At 38.2% G+C, this 23,016-nt stretch overlaps 1 protein-coding gene across 1 annotated transcript in view; it reads left to right on the forward strand.

The window, feature by feature from the left end:
- MYH15 (myosin heavy chain 15) overlaps positions 1 to 23,016 on the forward strand; it is a 146,815-nt gene that overhangs the window by 73,201 nt on the left and 50,598 nt on the right. Inside the window, exons 24-29 of the mRNA XM_058731500.1 lie at positions 240 to 416; positions 2,122 to 2,267; positions 5,818 to 5,908; positions 8,139 to 8,528; positions 16,961 to 17,087; positions 21,845 to 21,963. Of these exons, the coding sequence (XP_058587483.1) occupies positions 240 to 416; positions 2,122 to 2,267; positions 5,818 to 5,908; positions 8,139 to 8,528; positions 16,961 to 17,087; positions 21,845 to 21,963 (1,050 nt within the window). The remainder of the gene's footprint in view (positions 1 to 239; positions 417 to 2,121; positions 2,268 to 5,817; positions 5,909 to 8,138; positions 8,529 to 16,960; positions 17,088 to 21,844; positions 21,964 to 23,016) is intronic.

The raw sequence follows: 23,016 nt of genomic DNA on the forward strand, positions 1-23,016 counted from the left end.
TGATAATATCTGATTAACCTGAATACCTCATTCCCTAACTGTGTGTGTGTGTGTGTGTGTGTGTGCGTGTGTAAGAAAAAGTGAATTTAGAGTTTTTAACAGTATATTGGGAATTTGGTTCTTTATGACATTGGATACCTCCTGAGACTATACTAGAAAAGAGAGAAGATGGCCATTAGCATTATGTCCACCTTCCCAGTGGAAACTCTAATGCTGCTATCATTGTTGTCTTCCCATAGGTCAAGAACCTGACTGAGGAAGTCGAGTCTCTAACTGAGGATATCGGCAAACTTAACAGAGCGGCCAAGGTCATGCAGGAGACCCATCAGCAGACCCTGGATGACCTACGCACAGAGGAGGAAAAACTCAGCAGCCTGAGCAAAGCCAAGGTGAAGGTGGAACAGCAAGTAGATGAGGTAGGTAGTGTACTATCAAGCTAGTTTGCTCCCCACATGCATACAAACCTCTGATTTTTACTCAATTTACTTGACAGTTTTGGAAAAACTTTGTGGCATGGCTTGTTTCCTTAATATTTGGAAACAGAGGTTTAGTTTTTCTTAATGTACACTGAACCACTACAGGAGAAGAGAAGCCCCAGCATGTAATCTGTCAGTTTTTAAATGCAACCTTCATACAACCCTGGGCAGTGGGAGAGCACTGAGATAAATTATAAAAGATTATCCCTGTAAGTGACTGAGTTTTCCTCATAGCTCCCACGGAAACTGGTGTTTTGCCCAACGATATGCTGGTTCTCTGTTTGACATGAGGTTGAAAGATTAGTTTCAAGGCCCTGTTGTGTCTCCAGTGGTGTGCTGAGGTTTATTTATAATTGAAAGATATGTAAATCACAAGCTGTGTTCTACCTACACTTTGGTAAAATACTTGTGAGATTCTAAAGATGGTGTCCATGTTCTGCCTCCAAACACCCTGTGAGATGAAGATGTTTCAAACCACTCTTAATGGTTGCCTCACCATTCCTCCTACCCCCTGCCCCCTGCCCCACTGACATAGCATATGCATTCACTCTCTTATTTGTCCCAAAAGCTTAGCCTTTATAAAATTGCTGACAAGGGTGGTCTGGTTTTATTTGCATTATTTGCTTCTTTTTCCTCATGCCTTTCTATCAGTGTCCTCTATTACCTGTTTGTTGTTTCAATTCTCTTCCCATTTCCACTGCTGGTGTGTCTCACAAAGCCTCAGTATAAGGATTTATTGTGTGTGCGTGCGCTCTCTCGCTCATACACACATGCACACAATTACTTGTTTTCTCCTGGAGTTTATCTACTTTCAGGTTTTTACATACTCCTTCCAGAAATTCTCCCACCTCCTCCTATTTGAATTTCGTATATTTTGCTGGTTACAGGAAATAGCTTCTACTGCTGAAAAGTAATCATATCAATGATCAAATAGACAGTGTGTAACTGTTATCTAGCCTCCTGCTAAACCAACCTTGGTATTGTTGACAACACTAATCCAGACAAAACTGGAATGTTCTGACCACCTTGGTGGGAAACGAGAATATGACATAATGTTATGGACTGGAAGAGGGTACCGAGGTGGTAAAGAAGGTATAGGAATCATGTCCTGTGAGATGTGTTCGAAAGGGTCTGTGATACTGAGTTGGGAGACTCAGGAGAGCTGCCTAACATTCATAGATGATCGTGTGGAGACATATTTGCTTGGTGCTGCTCCAGGGAGCAGAGTTTAGACTCATGAGAAGAATTTACTGAGAACATTTTTGGCTTCTTATGAAGAAGCGCTCCTGAGTAAATGGACTTACCCACCCATGAAATGAGCTGCTGTGTGAAGAAGTGGGCTTCCCATCAGTGGGAAACAATCAAACAAGGCCTCACTGGTTATTTATTATTGGTTCCTTCCTTAAGACCGAGCCTCATATTCTTTAATCTCTAAAGTTTTCTTTCATCACTGTAATTTCTAGATTTTTTGTTGTCTTAGCGATGCATGCAATATATATTTTTAAATATCTACATAACTGGGCGTCATTTACATAATCTGTGCATATATTTTTCTTTTTTTCCAGAAGGTAAGTGTTAGTGAACACATCTAGTGAAGTATAAACTTTACGTATTTATTTGGCTAAATAATTACTCCTTTTGTCAGCTTGAGGGTGCCCTTGAGCAGGAGAGGAAAGCGAGAATGAACTGTGAAAGGGAAAAGAGCAAACTGGAGGGCGATCTGAAGCTGAACCTCATGAGTGTGGAGCACCTGGAGAGCGGCCAGCTGCAGCTGACAGAAAAGCTGAGGAAGTAAGTCACCTCACTGTGGACGCGAGATTCGGGGAGACCTTATATTGGAAGGAATAGCTTTCTCATGGCACTTATCCTCATGACTCCAGGGCCAGATGTCTCAACACCTGACTGGGAAGATAACAAGCCTAGGAAATGAATTTTTTTTTTTTTTGCTGGACTTTATTATATGGTTGTAAAAAGAGAGTAAATGCATAATCTAGAAGAATATGACTGAGGAAGCATCTGACTAGCAGATTGGAAAGAAAGGTGTAAAGCCTATGACTTGTGAATTATTGAAATTTGAGGCTACAAGTCCAAAAATAAAAATGGCTCCCTTCTTTTACTCATGATGAGACCAATGGCATAAAAAGTAAAACAAAACAAAACAAAAAAAACTAAACTAAACAAAAAACCCCAAACCCTTTAATATGAAGTTCAATATAGCCTTTGATCTCTTTGAAAAAAGTTTGCCAGATATAACTTCATTAATACGTATATAGCTTTTCTATCAAGTAATTTATGATCTAAATATTAAATCTTAAAATTGAAAGCAAAACATAACAATCAAAATTAGCAAAACTTTCAGCTCACATGAACTCAAGGCAAGGTGGCTTCTCAGTTAATTTTACTGCTTAGTGAAATGGACTTTCTCATCTTGTCTCTTGTCATCCCCTGCTTAGCTAGACTTTCTTCTCACCATTAGGGATTTTCAAGTTATTGCAAAAAGATAAAATAGGAGGGAGAAACAGTGAGGCCCAAGAGTGAGGTAAGGCCAGGGTAAAGCTGGGAGCAGGTCCATCACTGGAGCCACAGGAAAGAACACAGTCAAGTGAGCATCACTGAGCTTCTGGTTTTTCTGTTTGTCTACATGAGTTGCCATGATACATGCTCATGTTCAGGTTTTGTTCATATTCTGATGAGTTACTGAACTTGATAGGTGTTTGGAAAAGAAGTAATCCTATAAATGTATGGAACATTGAAATGATGATAGAAGTCTCTTAGCATTCCATTTTAAGATCATGTTTCAGCTCAGCAAAGTGAAAATGATGTTCCATGTCCTTGTAGGCCACAGGTCAAAGAGCTCTGGCATTTTAGAAATCCATGTTTTTGGAAAGATATAACATTAACTGTGAAACTTTTTCTCTAAATGGACCTATGTATATATAGAAACATAATATGTGATAAAGGTGGCATTTCAAATTAGTGATGACTAGAGTTAGTGCTGAGATTATTAGCTATTCATTTTCTGAGATGAAAGTTAACACACTACTCATACACACAAAATCCAGTTGCACTAAAGAATTAAAGGTAAAGACAAGGCTATAAAACGGTTAGAAGATTCAGCATTATTCACAGTAGCTAAGATATGGAAACAACCCAAACGCCCATTGATGGATAAATGGATAAAGAAAATATGGTGTTTACACACAATGAAATTTTATTCAGCCTTTTATTTTATTTTATTTTATTTATATTATTTTATTTTATTTTTGAGAGAGAGAGAGAGAGAGAGAGAGAGAGAGTACATGAGGGAGGGGCAGAGAGAGAGGGGGAGAGAGAATCCCAAGCAGACTCAGCACTGTCAGCATGGAGCCCAGTGTGGGCTCAATCTCAGAACTCTGATATCATGGCCTGAGACAAAATAAAGACCTGGAAGCTCACCTGATAGAGCCACCCAGGCACCCCTCTTATTCAGCCTTTAAAAACAAGGTAATCCTGCCATATGTGACACCATAGATGAATCTTGGGGATACGATACTGAGTGAAATAAAGCGGTCATAGAAGAACAAGTACTTCATGAATCCATTTATGTGAGGCATCTAAAATAGTCAAACTTACAGAAACAGAGTAGAATGGTAGTTGCTTAGGGCTGGAGGGAGTGGAAAATAGGGAGTTGTTATTCAATGGGTATAAAGTTTCAGTTATGAAAGATGACTGAGTTCTAAAAATCTGCTATACAACATTGTCCCTATAGTTAACATTACTGTATTGTGCACTTACATATTTATTAAGAGGGTACATCTCATGTTAAATGTTCTTACCATGATAAAAACAATACAAACCTTTGCAAGAAAATTTAGGTAATAAATCTTAGAAAATTGGCAGGTTAGGGGCACCTGGGTGGCTCAGTCGGTTAAGTGTCCGACTTCAGCTCAGGTCATGATCTCACGGTTTGTGAGTTCGAGCCCCGCGTCGGGCTCTGTGCTGACAGTTCAGAGCCTGGAGCCTGCTTCAGATTCTGTGTCTCCCTCTCCCTCTCCCTCTGCCCCTCCCCTGCTCACTCTCTGACTCTCTCTGTCTTTCAATAGTAAATAAACGTTAAAAAAAAAATTAAAAAAAAAAAGAAAACTGGCAGGTTAAATTTTCTTGAATAAGTGACAAAAGCCAAAGACAGAAAGAATATCTTGATACTTAACGATACCACATTTCTAAACATTTATGTGGCAAAAGCCAACATAAGTAAAATTGGAACAAGTTATACAAGGTGTGAGAAATATTTTCAGGAGATACCAGAAAATAAGAATACTAAAAGAGAATCTATAATTCATTAATTATATGAACAATCTAGTAGACGAATGATCGAAGGATGCCACCAGGTAGTTCGTTTGGTTTATTGGCCATTTTTAAATGACAAGATGCCGCCTCACTGTTAAACAAGGACATTAAAGACTAAGGCATTCTAATTTTCCAATTTCTGTCAGATTAGGAATAATTTAGAAGTATGCTAATATTAGGCGTAAATATAGAGAAATAATCTCACACTGCTACTGAAGGGCAAAGAGCAGGGTTATGTATTTTTAAGCACACACTTATACCTGACCCAGGGAATTCCCTACTCTGTATCCACTCTAAGGAAACACTCACATGTGCACAAGGGGGCATGGTTATGAACAGTGTTATTTACAGAAGGAAAATATTGGGGGAAACCTAAGGGCTTATTAATGGGGAAGTGGATAAATCAACTACAGGATGTCTAAATTATGGAATAATATGTCACAGTTAATTTTTAAAATGAAGTAATGTATGGGCCAACATGAAAAAAAACTCAAATGTGTTATTGGGTTAAAAATAAGTTATGGAACTATAAATACAAATTATTTATATTTACATTTATATTTAATTATATATTTATTTATATTATTAATTATATATTATAATATGTTATATTATAATATTATATTAATTATATATAATAATATACTATATTATTAATTATTTATATTATTGTATTTAATTATTTATATACTTAATTATATTTATAGTTAATATTACATATTATACCTTTCACAGTAGAGAAAATGAAACTATTTCTACCTATATGTAAACACAAATGCATGTCAATACTTAGAAAAAATGTCTGGAAGGATTCATACCAAATTGATAATGGTGGTTACCTCTTGGGAAGGAACAAAGATTGGGTGTGAGAGCCAAGGAGACTTCAGATATAGATGTAGTAGTTGAATTTTTATAAGAGAATAATTTCATGTGTTATCACTATAATTTTTAAAATATTTAAGTCAAATGTTATCACCTAAGAAATTCTATTTGATGCATTTTTCCCTTAAAGGAAAGAACTAGAAATGAATCAGATGAGTTCAAAGGTGGAGAAGGAGAAAGGCCTGGTGGCTCAGCTTCAGAACATGGTTAAAGAGCTTCAGGTAATCATTTCTCATGTAGCTATATGTAGATTCATGGGTAATAATTGGTACTTTAATGACAAATGCTTTGCCAAGGTATCCATACCCTGAGGCAACCATGGACAGAAGCAGAAAAGAGCAGTGGTTAAGAAGGAAAACTGCCACATTCCACAGATAAGTGACTTGGAAAAATTACCTCTTAAGCTTAGATTTTCTTACCATATTAAAAACACGTAATTTGTCGAATATTTGTGGTGAACCAAACATTGTGCTAAAATCCTAGATACATATTTTTTTCAGTAATTAATCTTCCTGACAGCCTTTGAGCTAATATTATTAAATGCAACAGTACATTTAAGTGGTAAGCATAGTGCTTGATCTGTGGTAAGCATTCAGTGTTAGCAATTTAATTTTTTATGAAGATTAGTCTTTGTGATTAGAAAACAATTCTATTTCTGTGCTGAAAATCTGTTTTTTACCTACTTGTAGTCTCAAAACATTATTTGGTAATGGGATGCTATTTATAAGTTTTAGACCATGTGGCTGTTTTACACTATTTGACCATGTTATAAAATAATATAAGTATGAATGGATATGTACACATACACATATATATGTAACTCCTCACATATGCTGTATGCATATACATCTGTATGATAGATGTTTTTCCTTTGGAGCTAAATATTTATCTCAGTAATGTAACCATTACTCAAAATAATTTTGAGCCTCTTTCTGATAATTATTTTCTGAGACATTTTAAACCAAATAGGAAAAACAGTCTCACTGATTTATAGGCATGATTTCAAACACAATATTAATCTCCAAGCGATTATCTATCATATTCACCAGGCTTGTCTTCAAATGATACTTGACTTTATCCAAAATAAAAAGACTCAAAAATTTCAATTTATCCAAAAGACAAATTCTCTTACCTTCATGATTTAAAAAAAATGCTCTAGGGGTGCCTGGGTGGCTCAGTCGGTTAAGTGTCCAACTTTGGCTCAGGTCATGATCTCCTGGTTTGTGGGTTCAAGCCCCGCGTCAGGCTCTGTGCTGTCAGTTCAGAGCCTGGAGTTTGCTTCAGATTCTGTGTCTCCCTCTCTCCTTGCCCCTCCCCCACTCATGCTCTGTCTCTCAAAAAATGAATAAACATTAAAACAATTTTTTTTAATGCTCTAAAGATTATTTCTGAAGAAATGTTCTAGAAATGTTTGTTTTAATGATAGTATTGTTTGGGACAAAGGTATTGGATCCCAGAATAACTAGTTGGAAGGGGATCACGTTTACTTGGATGTGGAAATCACAAATTTTTTAGCGCCTTCTCTGTCCCAACTCATCTACAGATCTGGTAGCCTACATATTGGCATGATCTAGAAATCGGCATCCTCGAAGCCATGGTACTCTAATTTAAAGGAAAGGAAACATGCTCTAAACTAGATACTATCCTTTCTCACTCCCGTCCTAACCTATGCCTAATTATTTAAGGTAATGTTATTGAACATCAGTGGCTTTCCTGTGCTGTACTATAATGATGCTATCAAGATTTGTAGAGCTATTTGCCCTTACACTACAAGAGTTTGGAGCTCTGAGAGTTCTTGTCACTAATTTCCTTTATCTAATAATTCTGCCTCTAATGGTATCAGATTACTACTCACCATAGCACTCCCCATTCCTCCACCCATTTTAATTCGTTACTTCGGATCTCCTGGTACTTGAAATCACCTGCAGACCAAGAAACCAAGTAACCAAGTTTGGCAGAACTGTGTGTGAAATTAAATTGATGCTGTTTCTTATGAGTAAGTTGCTTGAACTCAGATATTTATTTGATTCATCAGATATTTGCCCAAGATCCCAATAATTGAGATTGGTAAATGAATCCCAGATGCGTGAGGTATTGTGTATAAAATTCATCATGTTAGTTTTTATTAAGCTCTTGAAATTTTTTTTTCTTGTTCTATGAAAGATGTTTCCTCTTCTTTTGGAAAGTCCTCTTTACTGTAGTTTCTCCTCCACGTATAGAATTTAATGAAGTTGCTCATCAACAAGGGCTGGGAGATCTGGAGGAAGGGCACATTTGAACTCTGGTCTTTGTAGTGATTTGGGGAAAATCATTTAATTTCTATGTATTGAAACCAAAGGTATTACATGACTTTTCTTAGTTTTGATACAGTTTTAAAAAATACAGTAAAGCTCTTGAATATAAAATATGCTACAAGCGCTTAGTAAGAGTCAAAATTATTTATTGCTGCAGAATCAGATACAGGATTTGAAAAGGGAACTGGAAGCTGAAAGGACCACTCGAGCCAAGATGGAGAGGGAGAGAGCTGACCTCACACAAGAACTGGAAGACTTGAATGAAAGGCTGGAGGAGGCAGGAGGCACCCGTTTGGCTCAGCTAGACATAATGAAGAAACAGGAAACAAAATTCCAGAAGCTTCGCCAAGACATGGAAGAGGCCACACTGCACTTTGAGGCAACTTCTGCCTCTTTGAAGAAGAGACATGCAGACAGCTTGTCTGAGCTCCAGGGCCGGCTAGAAAATCTACAACAGGTCAAGCAGAAATTGGAAAAAGACAAGAGTGACTTACAGCTAGAAGTGGGTGACCTCCTGACCAATGTTGAGCAGATGACCAGAGCTAAGGTAAGCATCCTCGTCTACCTTATGGACTTCAGAACATGGAAGTAGGTAGGGGAGGCAAAGGAAAAGAAAAATAAACTGGATTGGTGACTTGAGATATTTGCTAACGGAGTCTGTATTTCTTTAGATTGACTAGATCAGGCTTAAGCTCAGTGCACGTTGTTAAGGTCACATGGCTATTACCTGACTGTAGCCTGACAGTAGCTTCTGGTTTAATTGGAGTTCCAGGCCATGTTTCTTGTGGGTCTTTCTGATGATGACATAAGTAAGTAGGCTAGAAAGTGAAGCCACTAGCTATGTGAGTCGTGTGTCTCTCTTGAAGAATGGCTTTGCGTTGGGAGCACACCTCAGGGGTGGCTCAGATACTCTAGGGTCTGTCTTGATGAATGGTGGATGCAAAGAACTTTGCTAAGGGGAGAGACTTTTTTCTCCTTCATGTTCTCTGGCATCTCTTTAACCAGCCAGCATGAGAAGGAAGTTTCACCATGTATTCTTTCTTCACCTAGACCACTAATCCATATAGTATAAGCTCTCATATCAAATGACTAGTATCAGATCACAGGTAATGGCCATCCTATCTTCTGGTAGTTGAGAGGAGGCTTAGTTTAGGTTAAGCAGAACAAATAGAGGCCTCCCTCATTTTACCGAGCTTTGCTTTATTGTGCTTCACAGATATTGTGGTTTTTACAATTGAAGGTTTGTGGCAACCCTGAGGCAGTCTATTGGTGCCATTGATGCAACAGCATATGTTCACTCCATGCCTCTGTGGCACGGTTTAGTAATTCTCACAACATTTAAAACTTTTTCATTATTATCATATTTATTATGGTGATCTGTGATCAGTCATCTGTGATGTGACTATTATAATTATTTGGGAGCGCCAAGAACCATGCCCATATAAGACAGCAGACTTACTTGATAAGTGTGTGTGTTCTGACTGTTCCACCAACTGGCTATTCTCCTATCTCTCTCCCCCTCTCCTTAGGCCTCTCTATTCCCTGAAACACAACAATATTGAAATTAGGCCAATTAATAACCCTACAATGCCTTCTAAGTGTTCAAGTGACGGGAAGAGTTGTACATCTCTCACTTTAAATCAAAAGCTAGAAATGATTAAGCTTAGTGAGGAAGGCATGTTGGAAGCCAAGATTGGCTGAGAGCTAGCTAGGCCTCTTGTGCTAAATGGCTAGCCAAGTTGTGAATGCACAGGAAAGATTCTTGAAGGAAATTAAAAGTGCTACTTCAGTGAGCACATGAATTATAAGCAAGTGAAACAGCCTTATTGCTGATAATGGAGAAAGTTTGAGTGGTCTGGATAAGAGATCAAGCCAACTACAGCATTGCCTTAAGCCAAAGCCTAATCCAGAGCAAAAGCCTAACTGTCTTTAATTCTGTGAAGGCTGAGAGAGGTGAGGAAGCTGCAGGACATGTCTGAAACTAGCAGAGATTGGTTCATGATGTTTAAGGAAAGAAGCAGTCCCTATAAAATAAAATTGCAAGGTGAAACAGCAAGTGCTGGTGTAGAAACTGCAGCAAATTTACTAGCAGATCTAGCTAAGATACTTCATGAAGGTGGCTACACTAAATACAGATTTTCAATGTAGACAATCTTCTGTTGGAAGAAGATTCCATCTAGGACTTTCATAACTAGGGAGGAGAAGGCAATGCCTGGCTTCAAAGGACAGGCTAACTCCTGTTAGGAGCTAAAATTGAAGCCAGTGCTCACTTACCATTGTGAAAACCCTAGGGCCCTTAAGAATCATGCTAAATGTACTTTGCCTGTGCTTTAGAAATGGAACAACAAAGTCTGGATGACGACACATATTTAAAGTCCACTGTTGAGATCTTCTCAGAAAAGAAGATTCCTTTCAAAGTAGTACTACTCGTTGACAATGCACCTGGTCACTGAAAAACTCTGATGAAGATATACAAGAAGATTCATGTTGTCTTCATGCCTGCTAACACAACCTTCATCCTACAGCCCATGGATCAAAGAGTCATTTTGACTTTCAAATCTCATGATTTAAGAAATACATTTTGTAGGTCTATAGCTGCCACAGATAGTGATTATTCTGATGGATCTGAGCAAAGTATATTGAAAACCTTCTGCAAAGCATTCGCCATTCTAGATTAAAAACATTCATGATTCACAGGAAGAGGCCAAACATTAGCAGGAGTTTCGAAGAAGTTGGTTCCAATCCTTCCGGATAACTTTGAAAGGTTCAAGGTTCCACTGGAGGAAGTAACTGAAGATGTGGTAGAAAAAGCAAGAGAACTGGAATTAGAAGTGGAACCTGAAGATGCACCTGAATTGCTGCAATCTCATGATACAACTTTAACAGATGAGGAGTTGCTTCCTATGGATGAGCAAAGAAAGTGGTTTCTTGAGATGGAACCTACTCCTGGTGAAGATGCTGTGAAGGTTATTGAAATGACAACAAAGGATGTAGAATATGATGTAAACTTAGTTGATCAAGCAGCAGCAGGGTTTGAGAGGATTGACTCCAATTCTGAAGGAGGTTCTGTGGGTAAAATGCTATCGAGCAGCATCACATGCTACACAGAAATCATTTATGAAAGGAAGAGTCAAATGATGTGTCAAAACTCATTGTTGTCTTATTCTCAGAAATTGCCACAGCCACCCTAGCCTTCAGCAACTAGCAGCCTGGTCAGTCAGCAGCCATCAACGTTGAGGCCAAGACCCTCCGCCAACAAAAAGATTATGACTCATTGAAAGCTCGGATGATGGTTAGCATTTTTTAACAATAAAGTATTTTAAATTATGGCATACACATTGCTTTTTTAAAGACATAATGCTAATGTGAAGTTAATAGACTACGGTATAGGGTAAATATAACTTTTGTGTGCACTGGGAAACCAAAAACTTCACTGACTCACTTTATTGTGATACTACCTTTATTGCACTTGTCTGGAACTGACTCCACAACATCTCCAAGGTATGACTATAGCCAGTATCACATTCTGCTTGTGAGCAGAATTTGGGAAGTTATCTGGGAAAGAGACAAACCAAAAATAAAGCTCAACTTTCATGGACCATGGCCAGAAAAATGCAGCATTTCTTCAGAGATACTGATGACTCCTAAAATATTTAGCCTTAATTCCCTTTAAAAAACCACATTGGGTAGAAAGAAACACAAACATCCTGCTTTTCCTTCTCTTTCTCTCCACTCTTCCTGCCAATTATCTTAGAATATAAATCTAGTAAGGATTTAAGTACTCTCTCCTCTATCTCATCTGTATTCTGCCTTTTATATGGACTCATCTTTCTCTCAGCAATGAAAGCATGCATTCTCCATGCCCTGTAGGCTTCATTTGCTTTCCTCAGCCCAAATGAGACTCTAGAAGTCCTTACTCTTTATAGTTTTCTCTGCCTCTTGTTTATCCTCAGGAATTCTTCTGTTTCTGCATATCTTAGTAGGAAGTCATAGTCATAAAACTGTTGATAGGTTCACCATAAATCCATACTAATTAGGTATGAATTTCATACTTTCCAATTTCCTCTAGAATTTCATTGCGGCTCAGAAGTTCTTTATTCTTCTAATTCACCTTCTGTTTTATTTTAAACAAAATCCTCCCTCAGATTCTAACCCTGACTTTCTAAATCCTTTTCAATAAATGGTAAGACCTAACTGATAAAATCAAGACCATTCAGTATAACTTCTCTCTTCACCTTATATTTTTCTTACACTCATCCATTTCTTTCCTTCTTGTCCCAAAGAATAAAATATTTTTCCACATAACCATTACTCACCCATTGCAAAACAAACCAAAATAAAAAAGACTTTTCCTCAGACACTAGGAGAAGGAAAGCAAGGTATATCTATATCTGCCTTAATCTGTCTCCTTGACCAAAGAGTATTGTTCTATTTATCTATTGCTGTATAACAAATCATCCCTAAACCTTGTAGCTTGAAATAGCAATTTATTATCATCTCCCTTGGTTCTGGGGTTGACTGGCTTAGCTCAGGTGGCAGTTGAGACTGGAGTCATCTGAAGGTTTATTCATTCCCATGTCTGGCTCCTGAGCTGGGACAACCAGAACAGCTGGAGGCTAAATGGAAATCTCTCTCACCATGTGCCTAGTTTGGGTTTCCTCACAGCATGGCAGCCACAGAGGACTTGGACTTCTTACAAGGCAATTTAGGGAACAAAAGCAAGTATTACAAGAGACCAAGGCAGAAGCTGCAACAATTCTTGTGAGGCAGACTTACAATGCAGTGGAGTGATTCAGTTATAAGTCACAGGTAGGGGTCTACACAAAGGTATGAATACCAGAGGGTATGGCTCACTGGGGAGTCATCTTTGGAGACTAGTACCCACCACCCACTAGCACTCACTACCTCCTCACTCCTATAACTCCCTCAGTGTCTTTTCTTTCCCCTACATTGCTTAAAAGTATTCTCTTAAATTGTTTTTTCAAAGATCAGTAATGTCTTCCTTTACTCAGATTAGCATGTCTAAAACCAAGCTTATCACCTTCTTCTGAATCTAGTGTTTCTTCTGGACATTTCTGTCACTGACACCCTGTTTATTCCCATCACCCAGGCTTAAAGCCTGTAATTGATTATGTGTTTCCTCCCTTGTTCTTTGCTTTCCATTCAATTCTTGCAGCAGGTCAATTCTTCACTGTCTTACAGTTTTCCATTCCATACCCACACACAGGTAGGACTTTCATTACCTTTTAACTGACTATTAATGTGGTTTCCCAAATTATTATTATTTTTTTGCTTCTAGTTTTTCTTTTCTCAATCTATCCCATATAGTATCCATATGAATATTTCTAGACATGGCTTTATAGAGGCATGTCCCTGCTTAACAGTGAACTCCAAATTGCTGCTTTTCAAGGTACCCTATGGCCTGTGATCTGACCCAATCTGTCCTGCCAATTTTAGATTCCATTACTGCTTCATGGACCTTCCATTTCAGCCAAGCTAACATGCTTGCCTTTCACCAAATATCTTTTCCCACCAATGTGCCTTTTCCAAACTAAGCCCTCTCCCTGGAATGCTCAAGTTCAACTTCCCATATTAAAACTTTATCTGTTTCAGAATTACTATAGCACTTTTGGGATCCCTCTTGTATTGCTGCATTATATAGTCTTTTAACTTTGCTTAAATAGAAAGCATCTCTAGGGCAGAAACTAGGTCTTATTTTACTCATGTTTACTACATGATATGCATAACCTGTATACTCAAGTACTAGCATTAACTTTTATATATGCCTTTTGGGAATTCTGTGGCACATAGATTCAGTGACTATCCAAGGTCATACAATTATGGCAGAGATGGGCCTTGACTCCAAATTCTGTTTATGTTGGTGTGTGGCCACATTGTGCTGCTACCTTAAATATTTCCTGGTGGGATAAATTGATTATGTTCATTCTCATAGGCATATGTATTATACTGAAATTTTTCTTGAACTGTTTATTTCATCTTTTTCTGAATTATAATGCCAGGAATGCCAATACTCAGTGGTACAGTGGAAACTGAAGCATTTTCAAAAAGCATATTATGCTGACAGAGAAGCCCAGGGAAATTTAGAAGTTATAGTCAATCTCACAATTATCTTGATTATTTTGAATTCCCATTGGTTCCTGCATTTCTGGGAGACAGCATTTTTAGGCAGCATTTTAAGAATCAGCTATAAGATGAATGTACATTATTCCATTAACCTTTTCTTTCCTAGTATCAAAATTAATGCCTATATTTATGCATTCTTTTGAAGGTACAACCATTTGAATGATATACCCTGTAAAGACTACCTTTAGATAAATAATTTCATTGTCTTTTGCAGATCCTGCTTATAAAAATACATTGTAAGTAGAAAACGCTATGCCAATGGTTAACATGGCCCATCAATACCTACCATTTGAAGCTATGCCTCAGAGCGCATGCCTTTTCTGTCTGCCCAGGTGGCTGCATGCACTGCAGATATGCACAGCCCAGCTGGGCTTTACTACACAGGAGTCTCTTAAAAACTGGGGATTCTCTGGCTCCTTTGCTAGCCATTTCCACACACCATTGACTAAGTTGTCTTATAGAGCTCTGTGTTCTTTCACCCTCAGCAAACAGATGCATAGCATAGAATATTCAGGGCCATAAACAGAAGTGCTATTTCTCACACCTGGATGTCTTCTTCCTGGCCCAGTTAATGGGTCATTTATTATTGGAGACAACATAAAATAAAGATGGTTTACATAGTTACCATATTTTTATCCTGTTTCCTCTGGCACTCAGGACTCATGACAATATGAGCCAACTGGATGTCAATGTAACATTCCCTTTGTTATTACTACTTCATATAACAGATACTTAGGAGTCTAGTTTTGGCTTTTTTTTTTTTTTTTTTGCCTCTGTACAGGCAGTTATCAGTTCAAATCTTAATTCTAATACTCACTAGCTCTGTGAATTTGGACAAGATGTTTAGCCTTTCTGATTCTGTCTTCTCGTTTATAGAAAAGAGTCAATCTGAACTTTTAAGGGATATTTTGTTGAAAAAAATCAGTGTGCCAACTTTGTAAAATTGCTTTTAGGAGTGAGAGCAAACCTATTCAACATATGAAATATAAGTAGACATTTCCGACCATCTAAAGACTGTTACATTTATCAATACTACAGCCTTTTTAAAGTAGTAAGTGGAGAGTATGGATAACTGAATGTGCCTGACACTTAACATCAGTGCTCTATCCTACATGATGCTGATGGCATTGTATGAGAAGCTGGTCATTGAATCTCTGCCCAGTTTGGCTGCATACTCACCAGCAAGCCTGGGTGTGCTATGGAACATCTTTGAGCTTGAACTACATGACATTCCTTATAAGCCTCCAAATGGGCATGCACCTGATTTGGCTCTTCACTGGTTTCCTAATCAGTGGATAATATCTTCACCAAGCTAAAAAATAAATTTGGGGGTTGGGGATTATAAGGAAAGCTTGAATGTGACCTCTAAGTAAACTTTAGTGGGCATGTTGGCCAATCTCTCACTAAGGCAGTAATTTGATTGTCTTAGACATATGTTAAGTACCTATTTTGTGTCCAGCACCATACACTGCCTTGGGAATATAAGAAGATGTAATCTAGTAGTTTTTCACTGGGGGTTTAGAATAGTCACTAGTGTAAGCTTGAAGAGAGCAATCTTCAACACAGAGTTGGCTCTAGCTGGAGGTCTCCAAGGTTTTTGTAGATTCAGGAGTTTCCCAGAGGACTAAACCTGACATCTTAAAAATGTTCCTCATCTTTGGCCATTGCTACATCATACAAATTATGTTAATATTCAGAATATTAGGCTTACCACCAGATTTCACATGTGTCACCATTTTCTTGGAATGCCATTGGTGTGATCCCTTCTTTGTTGTCTTAATTCTTCCTTTTCCATAGAACTCATTGTAAAAACAAAGATCCCATGGGACTGTTGTATTGAATGAGATTTAATACATGTAAGGAGCAAAACACAAAAACAGCTACCTATGGAACTATGGATCTCTAGAACCACCGATGTCCTTTCTGACCATATTAATAGCAAGGATGCAAATTACAGCTAGGTAAAGGGACACAACCATTATACATCTGACAGTTCTTGGTCCTATTTTAGAATCTTGAGTCTCAAAGTCCTATCATTCTCTTTCAGAGTGTGGCAAAAATCTGATGGTTAGGTTGGTTATTTAAATAGGTGGAGGTACAACGGCCAAATGGCGTATCCCTTTCTCCAAGCACAAAATACCCATTCTGAGAAGCTGGAGTTTAGAATTGAGTGTTAACCCAACAGGGTTACCTTGAGCCTTCAGCCTTAGTGATCCAGAGGGTGCGGTTGCTTTGACAGTTCAAACTTCCATTAAGCCATTGCAGCTCAGATCTACCTACTTTCTCCTCTACTGCTTAGTCAGCACTTTGGATTTCTTTCCTGCTTCCCCTGTTCCCTCCCTCTCCTTTGCATGTTCCCAGTTGTTTATTGAACTTCTTGTATGTACTACATACTATTCTAGGCACTTGGGGGGGGGCTATCTGTGATCCAACAGAATCTCTATTCTCATGAAGCCTATTCTAGTGGGAGAGAAAGATAGTTAAATATATAACATAATGTCAGAAAGTGGCTGTGTACTTCATCAGTGTTTGGTATGTTTCCTTCTCCAAAAGAGCAAAGAATTCTAGAGAGGGTCACAATACATGAGGGTCACATGGAGGGAATTGGGTTTCTCCATGACACCTACAGCCTAAGAAGTTTGGGCTCCTTAAAGTACCAGACCTTAAGTTTACTGTGTGTGATGAAATTAGAAGATACAGTTTTCCAAATGTTAGCTGTGGTCTTCAGAGCAGAAGAGAGCACAAGGGTCCCAGGAACCATCCTTTCCCTTTCTTATGCAGCTAATTCGGCAGGAACTCCATGAGCCATGTTCAACTCTTCATTCTCAACCCTAGGCTAACTCTGAGAAGCTCTGTAGTCTGTATGAAGAGCGCTTGAATGAAGCAAATGTGAAACTAGATGAAGTGAGTCAGTTGGCAAATGACCTAAAAGCACAGAAGACAAAGCTACGGAGTGAGAATGGTAAGTAAACGTGCTGCTTCATTTGTGAGCCAGCCTCGGTGCCAGCAGCCTGGTGGAGGGACTCCTGAGATGATGAATCAGTTACTGAAACTGAGTGAGTATTTAAAGATTCTAGGGGAGGAATGCAGTCTCTGGGTTAACCTTGTCCACGGACATGCTCTTGTCTGGTAAAGGTTCCCCCCCCCCCCCCCCCCCCGCCCCACCGTGCTGCTTTGGGAGGCTCCACCCAGCTCTCCTTCGGGAAGGAGAAAAGCACTACGCGGTTGGAGGAAGCAACTCTCAAGATCAAAAGATGACAGGGGCTGTCCCACAGCCTGTAAGGCATGACTTTTTATAGTGTCAACCTCATTGAAACAGACATTTTTTCTTATTTTCAATAATAAACCCATACTTTTTTTTATACTTAGTAAAAGCTATAGTCTATGCAATAGCCTACAAAGGCCACATAATTGGGCCCCTCATTATCTCTCTGACCTCTTCTACTACTTTCCCTTTCTCTCATTCTGCCTTGGCTGAGTTTTTAACACACCAGGCACACTCGCGTCCTAGGGTCTTGCTCTAGCCTCTTCCTCTGCCCAGAATACTCTGTTAATTCTCCAGAGACTCGAAGATGAAGGTTAATCAAACAGATATCTGGGGACGTCAGGATAGGCCTTGTTGAGAAGGCAACATTTGAGTGCTCTCAACCACTCTCTGCTTCTTTTTTTAGAGTATTTAATACCTTCAAACAAACGACATACTTGACATGATAAATGTGCTTATTTGTCTGTCTCCATCTGTGAGAATGTAAGCTTCATGTAAGCTTTGTTTTATTCACTGATATATGTCAGTCATCTAGAATAATGCCTGCCACTTATTGGTGCTGCACAAACACTTGATAAATAAAAAGTAGAAAAATGTACCAAGGTTTGCTCTGTACTTTCAGCTACTATTAATAATTTTTTGTGTTTCATGGTTTTTTCCCCCCAATCTTTTACATTGTGGCAATTTTTTTTGTTTTTTTTTCTTTTTTTCAATTTTCACAAGGTTTTTTTTTTTGTATCTTTCATACTTAGTCATTTATAATGCCTACTTCTAACCCATCAAGTAGAGGGACTATAGTTTACTTAACCTTGCCTCGGAACTTGACTTGTTTCTCTGCTGTGAACAGCATGTGACTAGCTGTTTCTCTGTAATTAGAATTATTTTTAGGAATATATTTCCAGAGTTCAAATTCCTAGGTCAATGAAAACAAACAATAATCTTGCCCAGAGGCACATACTTAACAAAAAGAATAAAGACCATTTGGACTGTATCACATCCTTCTGCTAGTGGACACCTGTTTCTAGATAGTAAATCTAGAATTAAAGCTAAATTATAATGGGCTGGCAAAACTATAAACCTAGAAGCCCAGAAGATAGTGTTTTTGGTTCTAGCAGGGACACTGACTAGGATTCTTATAGTGGGAGCAGGGTATATGACACTTAGCCTTGTTATAAAATCCCCACGTTGCTCTCTGCTATTTAGGACATAGTCTGTGGACTCTACAGTCCAGTGACAAGACTGGAGAATACTTATATGTCTGGCCCTAAATGATGTGCTGTATAAAATTGTTGTGATAGGCACTGCCTACCTCCCCCTAGGTTATTGGCATTAATTTTCTACTCACTTTTTTGATGAGGAAATTACTAGGTAAGTGAGTGGAGTGAAAGTGGGTGTGAAGCGATAATTCGGCTCAGGATGAAGGACCTTTTTTTTCCTTCCTTTAATTCTTATTTTCACCTTTTGGCTTTGTGTGAATTAAATTTTAAGTACATACCTATCCAAACCTCCTTTCCCCTCACTGGGTCTATGCTCTAGATTTTTTGTTGCTTTTTTGCCATTACCCACTAGTCTCATGCCCTGCCCTGTCAACATATCAAACTCCGCTTTTAAAGCCAGTCAGTGGTAAATGTGATCAATTAAGCCATGTGAAGTGGGTACGTGTTCTATAAGATACGTGATATATTAGTCTCAACCCCCTAGTGGATTGGCATTTCTTCAGGCTCCTTTTCAATATGATGTTGTCACCCAGAGATTTTCAGTTTGGTCCACAGAACACCAGCAATCATCAAGACCCTTGAAGGGGGCTTATGAGGTTAAAATGATTGCTTTTTTTTTTAGTTCTTTTGACACTTATATTGATGCTGCAAAAGCAGTGACAATTAAAACTACTTGAGCTTCATCAAGACACTCATCAAGACAGTGGTACCGTACTGTACTATTAATCATTATATTCAGTGATACATACAGTTGTTTTGGGGGGGAGTCAGTTTTAGGTAAGAATGTCCTTAATAAAGCAATAAAAATCAATCTTATTACATCCTGACCCCAAGTATATATCTTTTTAATATTCTCTCTGATAACAAAAGAAGTATGCTTAAAGCACTTCCATTTTGTTTTTTTTAAAGAAGTTTTAAAAATTTTAATTCCAGTACAGTTAACATAGTGTTATGTTAGTTTCAGCTGTATAATACAGTGATTGAACAATTCTATACATTTCTCAGTGCTCCTCACAATGTGTGCTCTGAATTCCCTTCACCTTGTTCACCCATCACCGCCTTACCCCTCTGCAGTATGATGTGTGATTAAGTTCTGTGTCGAGCTAGCAGGTGTTTGCAGGGAGTATCTTATTTCTTTGAAAGGACAAACTATGTTCTGACTTAAATATTTGGCAGATATTTTCTCAAAAATGAACAAAGTGAGCCTGTCACTTCAAAGAAAACAACTGATATTATTTGTTGCCAATAATAAAATTGGAGTTGTAGGCAAAAATCAGATTCTGAAAGCCTGTATATGCCATCATGAGCTTGATGCTTTCAATTCTCAAAGACTTTTCTGATGAGATCACAAGTGATGTTAACAAACATGCTGTTTTAAATATTGTATAAGGGAATATGTGTCAACATTTTGAAGATCTGCATAATTCAGTGAACACATATTTTTCAAATCACCACTGCATGATGTTATACAATCGTGTGTGGGTGAAAGATCCATTAAAAGTTTAAAATGGACTCATAAAGTTTAATGTAACAGAGTAACACATTGCAACTAATCCTTGAGAAATTTCTATTTGTTGAGTTTTGGTGTTGTATCAAATAATAGTCACAATTATCTGAAAAGACAATGAAAAATTTTTTTAAAAATGAAAAGACTGAAGACTGTAAAATACATCTCCCTTCTCCATCTCCCTTTTCCAGGCTGGATTTTCTTCATATACTTCAATAAAACCCGTGTATTACAATAGATTGACTTCAGAGACAAATATGAAAATCTAGTTTTTATTAAGGCAGATATTTTTAAAAATGTAAAATAATGTCGTTTTTATCACTAACTTTTCTGTGGTTTTGGAAAACCACAGAAAAAAATTTTTTTTCTTTAAAAAATTGTTGTTTATGTTAACATATTAACACATCACTAAGATTTTTATTATTATTTGAAAATGAATTAATACATATTTAAGTTTTTTCTTTTTCAAATACACCAACTATTAAAAATAAAATCCATGTGGGGCGCCTGGGTGGCTTGGTCGGTTGAGTGTCCGACTTCGGCTCAGGTCATGATCTCACGGTCCGTGAGTTCGAGCCCCGCGTCGGGCTCTGTGCTGACAGCTCAGAGCCTGGAGCCTGTTTCGGATTCTGTGTCTCCCTCTCTCTGTGACCCTCCCCCGTTCATGCTCTGTCTCTCTCTGTCTCAAAAATAAATAAAAACGTTTAAAAAAAGATTTAAAAATAAAATCCATGTAAACAAAATCTCTTTGGGGCACCTAATAAATTCTAAGCATACAGAGTGTTCCTGAGACCAAAAAGGTTGAGAACTGCTACTTTAGCCCAAATAAATGCTTCCTTAGGATGCTGAGAAGTTTAGAACTTGTTTATAGCAAGAGATATGGGGGTCATAAATATTTGGGGCTTTTAGTGTTATACTAATGACACTATGGGAGCAACTGCCTCTGCCCATGATTGGCTCAGCATCTGGTACTGTTGCTAATCACCAAGGCATTTCTGTCTTATCATCAGTCTGTCTATCAGAGAGGGTAGACTACAGTATAATGGAATCCCACCCCCCCCCCCACCGTGGTCAGAGCCTCTACTATTTAATGACTATTTCTAATATTTATTTAGCAATTAGTCCACAAAACACATTCATACTCACTTAATTTCCATTAACAATTTTTTATTGTCCTCATTTTAGAAGTGAGGCAAAGAAGTTGTAATTATCTAGAAATTATATAGCCAGAAATTGGTAGTGCCACATGAAATGAACAAGGGAGAATAGCCTAAAAGAATGTGTTCTTCAGGGTTAAAAGCTTAATTTGAATCTACCTTCACCAACTACTGTCTGTGCATGTCTGTGTCTCCATCATATTCAAGTAAGTCTCCCTGGTTTCCCTTCTGTAATGTGGGTAATAAAGTACCGAAATAATCAAGGAGTTATGAGAATTTAACTAGATAGTAGTACCTACTGCATAGAAGATTCTCAACATATGGTAGCTAATATTACCTGTTATTGACTCAGACTCACTGCTAAAAATCAGTTCTTTATCAGGGCTCTTTTGTGAGTCCTGGAATGGAACATTGCTATGGTGCTGCTGATAACCGAACTCTCAGACCTTTTTAAGTATTATAAGTATGTTGTAGGAGTCATTGTGGTTGCCCTTCAAGTGAACGAGTTAAGTGAGGAGATAGTGGATGAGGAGGAAGGCCATGATTAACTTACTTTGTGAAATCTTTCTATAGGAGAGCTCCTAAGGAGGCTGGGAGAAAAGGAGGCTCTGATAAACCAACTTTCCAGGGAGAAGAGCAGCCTCACTCGACAGATAGAAGAACTAAAAGGGCAACTGGAAGAGGAGTCCAAAGTAATGCATCTATTACTTCTCACCAGTAGCTTGACTGTATGTGTAAAAAAATACTAGCGCTTGATGGGGCAGTTTCAATATCTTCCCATACAAAAGAAGAGAGGAAAGTGCCTCAGAAGTTGTGGGAAAAAGAACATGGTGGACCTTGTATGTGCTGGGAAGGGCCTTGATCACTGAAGGATCTTCCTCAGTGATTCAAATTCCTTGTCTAGTTTGTCAGATTTAGAGCAAGCAAACTGTGTATTTCCATTTTGCATTATTACTTGAACAGTAAGTCAGCAAGGCTCTTTATGGATCTTCGATTCTGAATTGCACCCAGAGGTTAAATTAAATAAAGGACCAGAATGAAATAAATGAGGCTGACTTACTTCAATATTACTTTTAAGTTGTCAATAAATTATACATAGTGGTCATTTCTTCTGGTCATTTCTTCCTAAGAGGATATATAATGTTGCTAGCAGGTGACCCCAGTGAAAGTGGCTCTTTAAGGTGAAAGCCTATGAGAGAGAAATTCTTTGAGCTCTGGTTATTTCAAGTTAATTCTTCATTCATATTCAAGGCACCTTGTTGCTAACACCCCAAAGTGCCTCGCTTATTAGTAATCTCACTACAAAGGCATCTACTCTGAGGTGAAGGTCATTGAGACTATAGACTTCTATTCTTAAATATTTTATTTTATTCCCTCCACTCTCCTTGTTTTATATATTATGTACACATTTTTATTTTTTATATGTTTGTTTATTTTGAGAGAGAGAGAGAGAGAGAGAGAGAGAGGGAGCACACACGCTCAGGTGAGTGAGTGGGGGAGGGGCAGAGAGGGAGAGAGAGAATCCCAAGCAGGCTCCATGTCATCAGTGCAGAGCCCAACGCAGGGTTCGAACTCACGAACCATGAGATCATAACCTGACCCCAAATCAAGAGTTGGTTGCTTAACCTACTGAGCCACCCAGACGCCCTAATATTATATGTACATTTTTAAATGACCACCATGGTTTGTACATCAGACATTCTGCTAGATACTTCACTCGTGTTATTTCAATCTTCATGTAAGTC

This window comes from Neofelis nebulosa, chromosome 5 (genome assembly GCF_028018385.1).
Source record: "Neofelis nebulosa isolate mNeoNeb1 chromosome 5, mNeoNeb1.pri, whole genome shotgun sequence".
NCBI classification, from domain to species: Eukaryota; Metazoa; Chordata; class Mammalia; order Carnivora; family Felidae; genus Neofelis; species Neofelis nebulosa.